Below are 11,983 nucleotides of genomic sequence, written 5' to 3'. Positions count from 1 at the left end.
ACAGCCAATTTATAATTGCTGCAATCTTTTCTGGGTCCATTTTCAGTTCATTTTCTGCAACCACAAATCCCAAATAGACCAGCTCCTTCTGCAGGAAAGTGCATTTCTTCAAGTTTATCAGCAGTTTGTTCTGCTGCAACTTCTCTAACACCCTTCGAACATGTTGAAGATGTTCTCCCTTCGTTCTGCTGAAAATCAAGATATCATCAAGATAAACTATCACGAACTTGCCAATAAATTCCTTCAACATCTCGTTCATCAATCTCATGAAAGTACTAGGAGCGTTGCTTAATCCAAATGGCATGACCAGCCATTCGTACAGTCCCTCATTGGTTTTAAATGTTGTCTTCCACTCATCTCCTTCCCTAATCCTGATCTGATGATAACCACTCTTCAGATCTATTTTTGTAAAATAAGCTGCCCCACTAAGACAGTCCATCATGTCGTCCATCCTGGGTAAGGGAAATCTGTATCGAATCGTGATTTTATTAATAGCCCGCGAATCTGTACACATTCGCCATTCTCCACCCTTCTTAGGTGCAAGTACTGTTGGTACTGCACAGGGGCTCAAACTTTCTCTAATCAGTCCCTTATCCAGCAACTCCTGCACTTGTTTGCGAATTTCTTCATTGTCTTTCGGACTCATCCTGTACGCTGCCTTGTTTGGCAAGCTTGCTCCCGGTATAAAGTCAATGTGATGGCTGATACTCCTCTTGGGAGGCAATTTATCAGGTAAATCATCAACCACAATGTCTTGGAATTCTTTCAACAGCTCCTGAATTTCTATAGGCAGTTCTGATTTTTCTGTGTTCAGCAACATCGGTCTCGTCCTCCTCACAATTGCATAATTGACCTCATTTTCCTCAATCTGCTTCACAAACTGTTTTCCTCCAATTAATAGTGCCTTTGTTCCACTCGATTCCACTGCATCCTCTTCCCTGATGGGTACAAGTGTATGTTTGATCCCATCTTTCACAAATTTATAACAATTTGTCTTCCCATCGTGTGTCACCTTCCGATCATACTGCCACGGTCTCCCCAACAGTATATGGCACACGTCCATTGGCATAATATCACAGACCACCATGTCGTGATATTTGCCAATGCGAAATTCAACTTCACACTGTTCATCAACTAATAACTGGTGGCCTTTCTGTAGCCACGACACCTTGTAAGGTGTGGGGTGCTTAGGTCGCTTCAGTCCCAGCTTTTCCACCATTTCGGTGGCAACCAAATTGTCTATACTTCCACTATCTATTATTAATTTACAGCACTTCCCAAGTGATTTGCAAACTGTTCAGAACAGTGCCTTTCGCTGGGTCTGTTCAGCCACCTCCTTGGCTGGTTTCAATAGCACTTTATTTAAAATTAAAGCTTCCCCTGTTTCTGCCATGTTTTCTACCTCCCGGGGTTGTGCTTCAGCTTCCTCAGGCTGTGCAACAAGTGTTCCCCTCTGGCCCGCATGCTCAGCTTCCGGGCATTCGAAGGATCTGTGCCCCCACTTATGGCACCTGTAGCACTGGACATTAGTCCCTCTTCCGCGGCCATTTCCTCGTCCCCGCTGGTATGGCCGACCTCCTCTGGTGCTTTCTCCTTTCTCTGCTGTCCCTGAAGCTCTGGAACTGCTGCCTTCCTCGCTGTTTGCGGCAGTTCTCCCTCTGCCGTAGGACTGTCCTCGTCCTCTGCCATTTCCTCTCCCTCTCCTGTTGTTCTGTCTCCTGTTGATTTTTTCCTCCGCCTTTACAGCACTTTGAAAGGCTTCTTCAACACTTCGGGGAGAGAGAATGCTGATCTCGTCCAATATTTCCATCCTTAAGCCATTCACGTACCTTGCTATTTTTTCGGGAGTATCCTCTGTATAACCAGCACGTAAATTTACACGATAAAACTCTTCTGTGTATTCTTGTACAGTCATACCTTTCTGCCTTAAATTCTGTACTCGCCGATAAAGTTCAACCTGGTAGTTTTTAGACAAAAATCTACCCTTCAGTTTTGCTGCCATCTTTGGCCATTTTCTTATCGGCAGTTTGTTCATTCGCCTTCTGTCCGCTTGGACACTATCCCACCATAGGGCAGCGTGTCCTTTTAACTTGGTCACAGCAAATCTAACTCTTTTGTCCTCACTGATCTCCTCGTTTTCAAAATATTTGTCTAATTCACTCACCCAATCCAGCAAGACATCTGCGGACAGACTACCATCATAGTTGGGGATCTCCGGTTTGGGCTTACTGCTGGCTAACAGAACTGATCGCAACAACCTCAACTCTGGGGCTTCTTCCTCTGACCCATCTGTAACAGTTGCTGCCTCATCTTCACTGTCATCCCCAAGTGCCGGGTCTCGTCGCCTACCCGCCTCTACTGCTTCCAAACGAGCTGTAAGGATTCTCAGCTGTTCTCTCAATCCTTCATCTGCTCCTCTACGTGCACCTCTTCCACGTCCTCGTCTTTGTACTTCCATCTTCCTCTACTTCCTCAAAATGCTGCTCTGATACCACTTGATGGGGCCAGCCCACGTGGTCCCGCCACTTCCAAGCGGATGTGTAATGCTCGTATAAACCGGACTGTATTACAATTGATTTGGTAATAAATTCAGATTGATTTACAATCACCTTGGGTTACGGCATGTACTGTGGTGGTCTTATCGGCGGACAACTGTCCCTCCTCGAGATCCTAGAAAGTTACTCGGCTTGGGTTTTACCCTGTTCGCGCCCTTTGGGTTATTATTGTTACTTGGTTGTTTAGCTCTGTAGTCTCTGCGATTTTCTTTGTATCTGTTGTAATGTCTGCGGTGAAAACAAAATGTGATTCCTGCCTGCTCGGTTAACTGTGTAGCAAACGTTTGGTTGCGGTTCTGTTGTTCCAGGTCCGGCTTGTATGTTTCGACTGTCTGGTGTCGCTTTGGTAAGTTCGGGCTACTGTATTGTTTATATGTTTGTTCCTCTGTCGTTTGGCGTTTTCCACTGGCGTTGATGTTTGTCACGGTATTATCTGCTCGTTTCCCTCAAGAGTCCATGGTTATTTGAGCATTGTAAATTAATGGCACTTTGGTTACAGTCTCGGTTCGTCGGCCTCCAAGTTCGATGGGTTACGCGGCTTGCCCTATTCGGCTCTCTGCTAATTTAATTGGTAAGCTCTCGTTCTTTGCTAGACTTCTTTTCCGCTGCTTATTTAGACTCTAATAGCTCGGCTCCTCTGTGAGCAGGGTTCGTCCGGTTGAGGGTTTTGCTTTGCAGTTGCGGCTCACCTTCAGGTATTATTTCTCGTTCACTCTCTCAGCAATTCCACTTCAATTTCTCAGCTTCTCGTTTTCATTCAAGGGTTGGTAACTAACCCTTCCTCTTTTCGTCCCTATGCAGGTGGAGCCGTTTGTTGGGTCGAATGCATTGGGCTTCCGGCCATTCCGAATATCTTCTGGGTAGAATTGTTTTTTTTTCTTGTCTGTAATGGATTCTTGTATGGGTCGTTGGTTTGGTTGTTGGCTACTATAATGGGTAGTTCTCGCCGCGGCTTTTGTTCATGACCCTGTCAAACCCTATGCTTGTGAACTGGGTAGGGTTTGAAGCTGCGTTGAACACTAATTTGTATGCTGAGATGGACTGTTAATAATTATATTTATTCCGTGAATTTATGTGGAAAGAAAATCTTGAATCGCCTTACAGTTTCGTTTGCATACCTTGAAAATGTATTTGTCTGGGCACTGTAACTCGTGACCGGTGCTGGTTGGTGTCACCTCTCGTTTGTTTATTTGTCCTTCTGCTGGTTCGAAGTCTGTCAAGAACATATAATAGGTTTTGTACATGAAAGAAAAATAAAATATAAGCACAGCATTGAATTGTACAGTCTCTATTTTTTTTTGAGGAAGCACGTAAGAGTTGTTTATGCACTGAAAAACAAGATGTATATATTTATTTATGTTCTTTTCTCTCTTCACACTTTCGAACCCCTTCCGAACCCCTATGGGCTTGCTTTCCCTCGTCTTTTGTATCATTGTTCTCAAGCAGTTGGATAATTGCTGTCAGTTGTTCTATTATTAGTTACATAAGTTATTTCATATTTGAAATTTATCCATGGCTAGCTTGTTTCCCTTTGTTTGTATTTACAACAGTATATAACTGTTCAACAACTAATGATTCTAACTAATATTACTGTTCCCAATTAGAACTCGTTACAGTATTCTAGGCATTTTTAAACAGAAACCAAAAAACAACAGATAATAAAAATAATTAAAAATAAAGAAGAAACAGACATGCTGTCTGTTCTGCGAGCTGTGTTCTCTGTCCTTCTCAGAAACCATGCCAACCTTCTTTCTATCTCCGCCCTGTTAACCAGATGCTCCTGCATCATTTAACATAAAGTTAATCTAGTATTCATGTGAATAATAAGATCCACAAGCAAAATAGGTTCAAAATGCATGAATTAACAAGGGAATCTACTATCTTTTTTTTCCCAAGTAAAAAAATCTGTAAATCTATTTACGAGAGTTAAATAAAATTATATGTGCATATGCATTTAAGCATTTAGATGGTTGTGTAGCTTGCGAGAGTTAGTTCCCTTTGAAAAATAAATCATCAAAAACACACACAAAAAAACCAATAGGAAGTATGTTGCCCTCCTTTAACTAGTTGTAACATATACAATCAAATGATCTTCCAAGATCTTAGATAACCATATGTAGGTTGTATTATATCTATATATATATATATATATATATATAATCAAAAAGTCACTATTTTTATAAACATAAAAAGGTAAGAAGGTAAGAGAAATAATGTAAGCATGCATGTTAGTTATTCCTAAGGTCAAGAAAATATTCTTGTAGTTGTCTCGCCTTTTCATTTGTGACCTTACATGAGATTCTATCCAAATCCAATCCAACCTTTAAGAGGGAGTCAACTTTTGAGTTCTTGTGCCTATAGACATGGTAAAAAAAGATATCTAAGAAAGTTGTTTTTAGAATGCAAATCTTTTGATATAGTGGGAGAAGTGTGTAATTTTGTATTTGAGTTGTTCCCCTCATGCAATTGATTATTGTCATAGATTCCTGATATATATGCAATTTTTGTAGCCCTCGTTCTTTTACCAGCTATAGGTTAAGTTTTAGAGAAAATAATTCAACGTAGTTGTTTATGGCTTGTCCAATATTTGCAGATATGTTGAAAGATATATTGATGTTTAGAATTGCCCTATCAAAAAAAGCCCAAGGGCAATATGTTTTGATGCAGACTTCCTAAGAATGGGACTAGTTCTTATTTCACAAGGGAAGTTTGATGTCACTTGCTACAGATAAGCTATTTATGGCTACTCTATGAGGCCTTGGGATTCTAAGGGAATCCACCATCTATAGCAAGGAAGAAAATAACAAGTAGAATACACAAAAATGGGGTGTTACAATCTAACTCTTTTGCTTTACATCAAGGACTAATTGCCTTATTAACCCTATTATCGCCTATCTGTCCCCTTCCCATTTGTCTCAATTGGTATTGTTGTACCTCTCATTAGTTCTCTTGAAATGACGTTTCCCATTGCCTAATATGCAAATTTAACCTTTCCTTATGTATGGGTATGTTATGAAATGTAGTATAAAGTTCTACTTAGTAATTACTCTATATTTCGACATGCTTATCACCACCTTTCTTCCAATGTCTCTTTCTGTTATTCCCATATTCTTATTTTACATCTCAATTTGTGTATGCAAATTTTTACTTTTTGTATTATCTATTTTTCATGACATGAGATGTTAAACTTTAAGTCGCTTTCCACTTTGATTTCTCATATTTATTGAACTTGTTTATGTAACATTGTTACTTTTTTGGTTTTATTTTCTTTGATTCTCCTTGAAAATTTAGCACTTATTTATTTGCCTTTCTTTATATCATCCTCTTCACACTATTTTTCACTTTCCTATTATTTCTTTTTATCTCAAATGCATTGATTTGGTAGTAAATGGTTCCCTTTATTAGTACAAGATCAAGATTCTTTGTACCTCCAATTTTATTAAATATAAAAGTCATATCCATTCATTTCATCTCAAGACATGACACTAAACATTCATACTTAAATTTATTTAAATACAAATTTGTATGTGAATAAGAATTACATTTAGCACTAAACATCCTACTTAAATTTATTTACATGTAAATTTGTATGCAAATAAAAATGAGATTTAGTAATTTTCTAGCTTAGAAAGTGGCAAAACTTATTAAACTGAGTGTTCAACCAACAATGAGGGAATCCATCAGTGACCCCTATTTAGGAATACATGTCACCTCATCATCATTGTTAAAAAAATACCATGCAACTTCAAATGCTCTGATAGTTTACAATGAGGCAAACTTTCACTCTTAACAAATACCTTAAGTATTATACCATTATCCTATTTACTTAAGTTAAAAAATTAGAAACAATTTTAAAATTTATTTCAAAATAAAAATCCATTTTACAACATTTATTTAAATACTAACTTTAACCTATTAACTCTTTACACCAATCATCTTAATAAAAAAAAATTGGACTCTAAACATTTTACTTTTATATTTACATATGGAGATATAATTTTTAGTGATATTATAATTTTCCATTAATTAAAATATGTAAAATAAATATCATATATAAAATTTAAATTAATATTAATATTATATATATATATATATATATATATTTTTTTTTATTTATAAATTTTGACAATGAATTGGTTTGAAAAATGAATTATGATGTAATTTTCCCCAAAACACTTGATATAGATCACAAGCCTAAATTCAACAATATAATAATTAATAAAATATAATATTCAATGTTCCAAATTATTTTTCTCTAAATTAATAAATTTAGATAATATAAAATTAATAAAATATAATATTTAATATGTAAAAACATGCTCCTCACAGTAATAAATTTACATAATGGATAATTTGGAAGAAAAAAAGAGAACTATACAATTTGAGGAAAGTCATATATATATATATGTGAGAGAACCAATATATATATCTTATTTTGGATAGAAAGAAGAAAAGAAGAAATTACGTTAAATAAATGTCGTCATAAACGGGATTCGTGTACCTAATTAGCTTAACTGTCCTCACCAAGTACCAACCCATGTGCTGACTGTGACAATTCCGTACTTTCACCGTTTAAAAAGAAGAGGATTACTTCTATCAATTGGCGCAGTCTTTGTGGCATATACACAATGTGTATGTAGCATAGCGTCCGCTATTTATCCGCCGCGATTGCGAGCGGTTAGTTATCGGAAAACGAAGTCCATCTATCATCCAGTTGTCTTGCAGTATATACAGTGAATAATCAAAGGTCTTCGTTTTTCTGGAAATATACACAGGTTGTATACATCATGATTCATCATCATCCGCAACAAACGACACAGTGCGGTTTTCCGGAGCAAGAAGAGGTCAGTTTTCGATATTCTTGCCGTCCGTAAGAGCATTTCGGCGGTTTCATCCAGCTGTGATCCACGAAGCCGTCACCTTCGCAGACCCGCGGGCCGTCGTTTGACGGAAACTACGCTCCGGCGTTGTCGGCGTCAGGTCCCCTGCCGCGAAACCGCTTGCAGTTCGGAGCGGCGGGTTTGGAGATGGCGGAGAAGGAGAAGGGATTGTTGAGTCGCGTTGAACTCGAGAAGTGTGCAACAGTTGCGATCTGGTTTGACCGTTCTGGATTTAGCGGCAAAAGAAAAATATTCTTCTGCTTTATATAAAGATTAGGATTTTGTTTTTGCGCGGGGTTAAGGGTTTGACGAGGCGATTTTTTTACGGATAATTCCAAAATACAGCTGTATGCACAGCCTGTCACTGTCTTCACCTTCAACAAACACTTCTGGTTTTTATAAGCCGTTTTCGGCCGGTACCGAACCGCTTTTTATTTTTATTTTTCGAATCAGCCGTATTTTGTTCGGAAATATGATTCGACTCCCCGTCTTCAAAATTTCGGCGGTTTTTGAGCTCGGAATGGATTGAAACCACGGTCTATAGCGTTTGTTTTGGTTTTGCTCCTCTGTAATGCATGATTTATCTTGATTCGACTACAGCTTTAGGGATTTGTGTTGTGTCTGTTTATTTTCGAAAATAATTGTGCTCTCTTTATTCTTTTTCCTCTGTGCTGTGGTGCTGCTTTAATGTTTTTTTGGGGTTATAGAAGATTCGAGGTTTTCCGCATTTGTTAAATAGTTTGTATCGCGGCCTTTTGTATCACGGCTGTTTTCTTGAAAGTTTTGATGATTTTACTGGCTCGGTGTTGAGCATTCTTCTTTTATTTTTGGACTGGTTTGATCATGGCTTCGGAGATTTATTGGTTGTACGGTTCAAGATTGTTTTAAAACTGCGGTTCGAAGCGATCCGCGATAAAGATTTGCCTTCAATTCGACTGGTTTTGGTTTTAAAGGCTTACATGATAATGAATTGAAGATTTTAAAGTGGGTTTCTAATTACAACCGTTGTTGATGTTATCTAGGCTTTAACGGCTGCATCACTTGCAATTTTGAAGGATGTCGATAGAGCCGTAAGCCATTTCTTCAATTTTGGTTTGCCTGAGGTTTTCCTTTTTAAAGTTTTGGAAGGTCTTGTTACGTCTGAAGCTTTTCGTGCAGGATGGCTTGTTGCTTTTCCTTTAATATGTGGCAAATTTGGGACTGGTTATTATATGTTGTGTGAATGGTGGGATGGAGATTTTGAATCCACGTTTCGCAGCAGTTCCCCAAAACTGGTCCATTTGACGCTCACTAAACCCTACTTCGAAGCATTGCACCCTTTCCGTTTCTGCCGGTGAGTGTTTTACGTTTAGTTAGTGGTGTATAAAGGAGTGCCATTTAAGCACATGCAGTGAAGCCTTATTTTTAAAGTTTTATTGCCATTCCCCCAATTACCTTTCCCAATCCTTTGCCTTTTTTTTTCATGAGCTTTTCACCGTTTACAGTATTATGTTAGGTTTTTGTATTTCGAGAACTTTGTCTCTCAGAATCCCGTGATTGTTGCTTAATCGATATTTAATGGATGCTGCTTACAAGATAATCGCAAAAACTTTGTCCGGTTAAGGACTAAGTGTGTGTATTCGTAGGTTTAGGGTGCGGAATTAGTGTAATTTCTCCACCCTGCAAGATAAATACAACAGTGATTGGACGAGGATGACATTGGTCCCATGTCCTCGAAGAACGATCCCAGGATTGAATGAGGCCATAAGTTGCTTGAATCCTTAAGTGCATGGGATGAGAAAGTGTGATTTTATTCTGTAAAGAAAGCTGTTCAGACTTGATGGATCCTAGAGCTTTTGTAAGAGTATCAGTGGGAGCGCTTGGATTAAGAATACCCGTTGCATCAACAGACACTAGGAGCGGTGTGGAAGCGTTGCCGTCTCCTTGTCTCTGCGAAGTTCGGCTTAGAGGATTTCCTGCACAAACAGCATCAGTTCCCTTGGTTACACCTTCTGCCGGTGGCCTCGATCTTCACAGTATTGCTGCAAGATTCTATTTAGAAGAAGCTGATTTGTGCAAGTTGTCAAGTCCCGCCTGTTTCCAGTCATCCCAAGCGTATTTGGAATTAGTGATCTTTACAGGAAAACATGGATGTCACGTAGGGAGTAGTAGTAGTAAGCAGATTGGGACCTTCAGATTGCAGGTAGGACCAGAATGGGGAGAGGGAAAGGCAGTGCAGCTTTACAATGGATGGACTAGCATAGGCAAAAGCAAGGCGAAGGGTGGAGGCCCCGGGGCAGAGCTCCATGTGAGAATTAGGATTGAGCCTGATCCCCGATACATCTTTCAGTTTGAAGACGAAACTGCATCTAGCCCCCAGATTGTGCAGCTGCAAGGCAATGTGAGGCAACCGATTTTCAGTTGTAAATTCAGCCGAGACAGAGGATGCCGTTCACGGTTAGTAATCAAACAATATAAGAATTGAGCTTGTTTTACATAGCTTTTTGCTATTACAACCTATGGTTTAGTTTCTTGAAAAAACAAATAGGAACGTACAACATTTGTGACAATTGCATCTGACCAAATTTGAGATGGGGATCTCATGACAGCTAATTAAGGTTTAGCTTGTTGAACATTGCGTTTTGCGATTACAGACTAGTTTAATTGCTTGAAATAATGAATATAAACGTACACCATTGGTAACATTTTCGTCTCTCCATAGAAAATGAAATCCAGATCTTTTAACTTAACTTGGCCACCAGCTTTGGGTTTCAAGCATCCCATTAGTTGCATTTTAAGTTTCTTTATTCGACATTTAAAACATGAATTATGTCAAAAAATTGCAATTTGTCTTATTAAACCCTTATTTTGTTTTTTTTCATTTCAATCAAATAGAGAAGATAATGCAAAATTTCAAAGGCAATATTTGTTAGCTCTTTTTTCGCTTTTAACATGAAGCTTTCATTATGGTTGTCATTCCAGTTTCCTGGTTGTCTTTTACACATGAAATTTTCAATTTTGGCTGACATTTTAGTCTTTTGGTTGTCTCCTCTCTCCCAGTTTCACTCAACTTGATAGTACTGCAAATGGTTGGTGTATTTCTCAAAACGGTGATAAGGATAGTGAAAGAAGGGAGCGGAAAGGATGGTTGGTTATGATTCATGATCTTTCTGGATCTGCTGTAGCTGCTGCGTCTATGGTAACCCCCTTTGTGCCTTCAACAGGTTCTGATTGTGTTTCTCGATCTAATCCTGGAGCATGGTTGATTTTGCGGCCAGACTCTTCTGGTGTTGATACCTGGCACCCTTGGGGTAGGCTGGAAGCATGGAGAGAGCAAGGTGGGAAGGATTATATCGGATGCAGGTTTCAGCTAGTTGCAGAAGGTGGTGCTCTGGCAGGAGTAAGTAACGGAATTGTTGTTTCCGAGACCCGTATTAATGCTCACAAGGGTGGAGAATTCCTAATTGACACATCAAAAGTGACACTTTCAGAATCTCCAATTCCAAGTCCTCATAGCAGTGGCGATTTTGCATTCAATTTTGGTCTGCAACTTTTAGGAGGTTTTGTAATGAACTGTCATGTACAAGGTGAAGGTAGGAGCAGCAAGCCTACGGTTCAACTGGCTATGAGGCATATAACTTGCGTAGAGGATGCTGCAGTTTTCATGGCACTAACTGCAGCCGTTGACTTGAGCATTGAAGCCTGCAAGCCTTTCAGTAGGAAACTGAAGAGGGGTATCCGAAATTGAAACAAGAATGACTTCACAACTTGCTTTCGCAATTCCCTCCATTTTTGACGTCTTTTAGATACAGAGTCTTTTCTTCAAACAGAACACCATATAATGGTGAGCCTGGATGACATATTCAGATGGTAACTTCTTTACCATGGTCTGCCTATATACTAGCAATTTTGCCAGTAGCTGCTTATTTCTCATTCTGGGTATATCATTGTATATACATCCTGTGTTGGCAGTATCTTACTGTACATTTTCCGGGGTTATCTTGTTTCCGTTGATTGCGGATCTTGATGTTCATATGTATATTGCGTTTTCTGTGAAAGCAAGGCGGTAGTTTTTGAAACTAATAAGGTAAAGTATAAATGACGGCCTATGCTTTTATGCTTGTTCTAATATTTGTTTTCCATTGAAAACACATTTCCGGTTTCTATGACGCGACATTGACAATTCAGAGTTTCCAAATTAGTTTTACTTTCATGGTATAGACCTTTGTTCTGGTTTGCCAATCTTTTCCGGCATTCTTAAATATGAATATATTTTTTTAATTATCTTGTCAAGGAATGGGCGTGTGGGTTGGGGAATCTTAACGATGGCGGCCGCTGTGTTAAAATTTCAGTGTATGGTAAGCACCCCTGTAACTAATTGAAAATGAACTTAATCTGGAATGGGAGAAGACATTACTTATAATTTTATAACTTAAAAACTTCTTGAACGTTGACACATGTATGTAACATGCATGTGCATACCTACAGCATGCATACACCTTTGTCTACAAAAACAGTGTGCTACTCTAAGAGGCTTCTCTGGTGCACCCTTACACTTGCCACAACAGT

At 38.9% G+C, this 11,983-nt stretch overlaps 1 protein-coding gene across 1 annotated transcript; it reads left to right on the top strand.

Moving 5' to 3' along the window:
* The first annotated feature begins 7,415 nt into the window (after positions 1-7,415).
* LOC149234050 (uncharacterized) lies at positions 7,416-11,692 on the top strand. The gene is made up of 2 exons (XM_089371731.1): positions 7,416-9,871; positions 10,475-11,692. The coding sequence occupies exons 1-2, from the start codon at positions 9,255-9,257 to the stop codon at positions 11,160-11,162; spliced, it is 1,305 nt and encodes a 434-aa protein (XP_089227857.1). The 5' UTR covers positions 7,416-9,254; the 3' UTR covers positions 11,163-11,692.
* Positions 11,693-11,983: the final 291 nt, after the last annotated feature.

The sequence above is a fragment of the Pinus tabuliformis genome, chromosome 8 (genome assembly GCF_031772625.1).
Source record: "Pinus tabuliformis cultivar Carrire ecotype Pingquan chromosome 8, CPIR1, whole genome shotgun sequence".
In the NCBI taxonomy this organism is placed as follows: domain Eukaryota; kingdom Viridiplantae; phylum Streptophyta; class Pinopsida; order Pinales; family Pinaceae; genus Pinus; species Pinus tabuliformis.
This window is presented reverse-complemented; position numbering and strand designations above follow the sequence as displayed.

What these genes read in the sequence shown, in the direction of transcription:
- LOC149234050 (XM_089371731.1), top strand. Translation starts at nt 9,255, where the DNA reads ATGGATCCTAGAGCTTTTGTAAGAGTATCAGTGGGAGCGCTTGGATTA. An exon ending in GACAGAGGATGCCGTTCACG is followed by an intron (nt 9,872 to 10,474) that starts GTTAGTAATCAA and finishes CCTCTCTCCCAG; the next exon opens with TTTCACTCAACTTGATAGTA.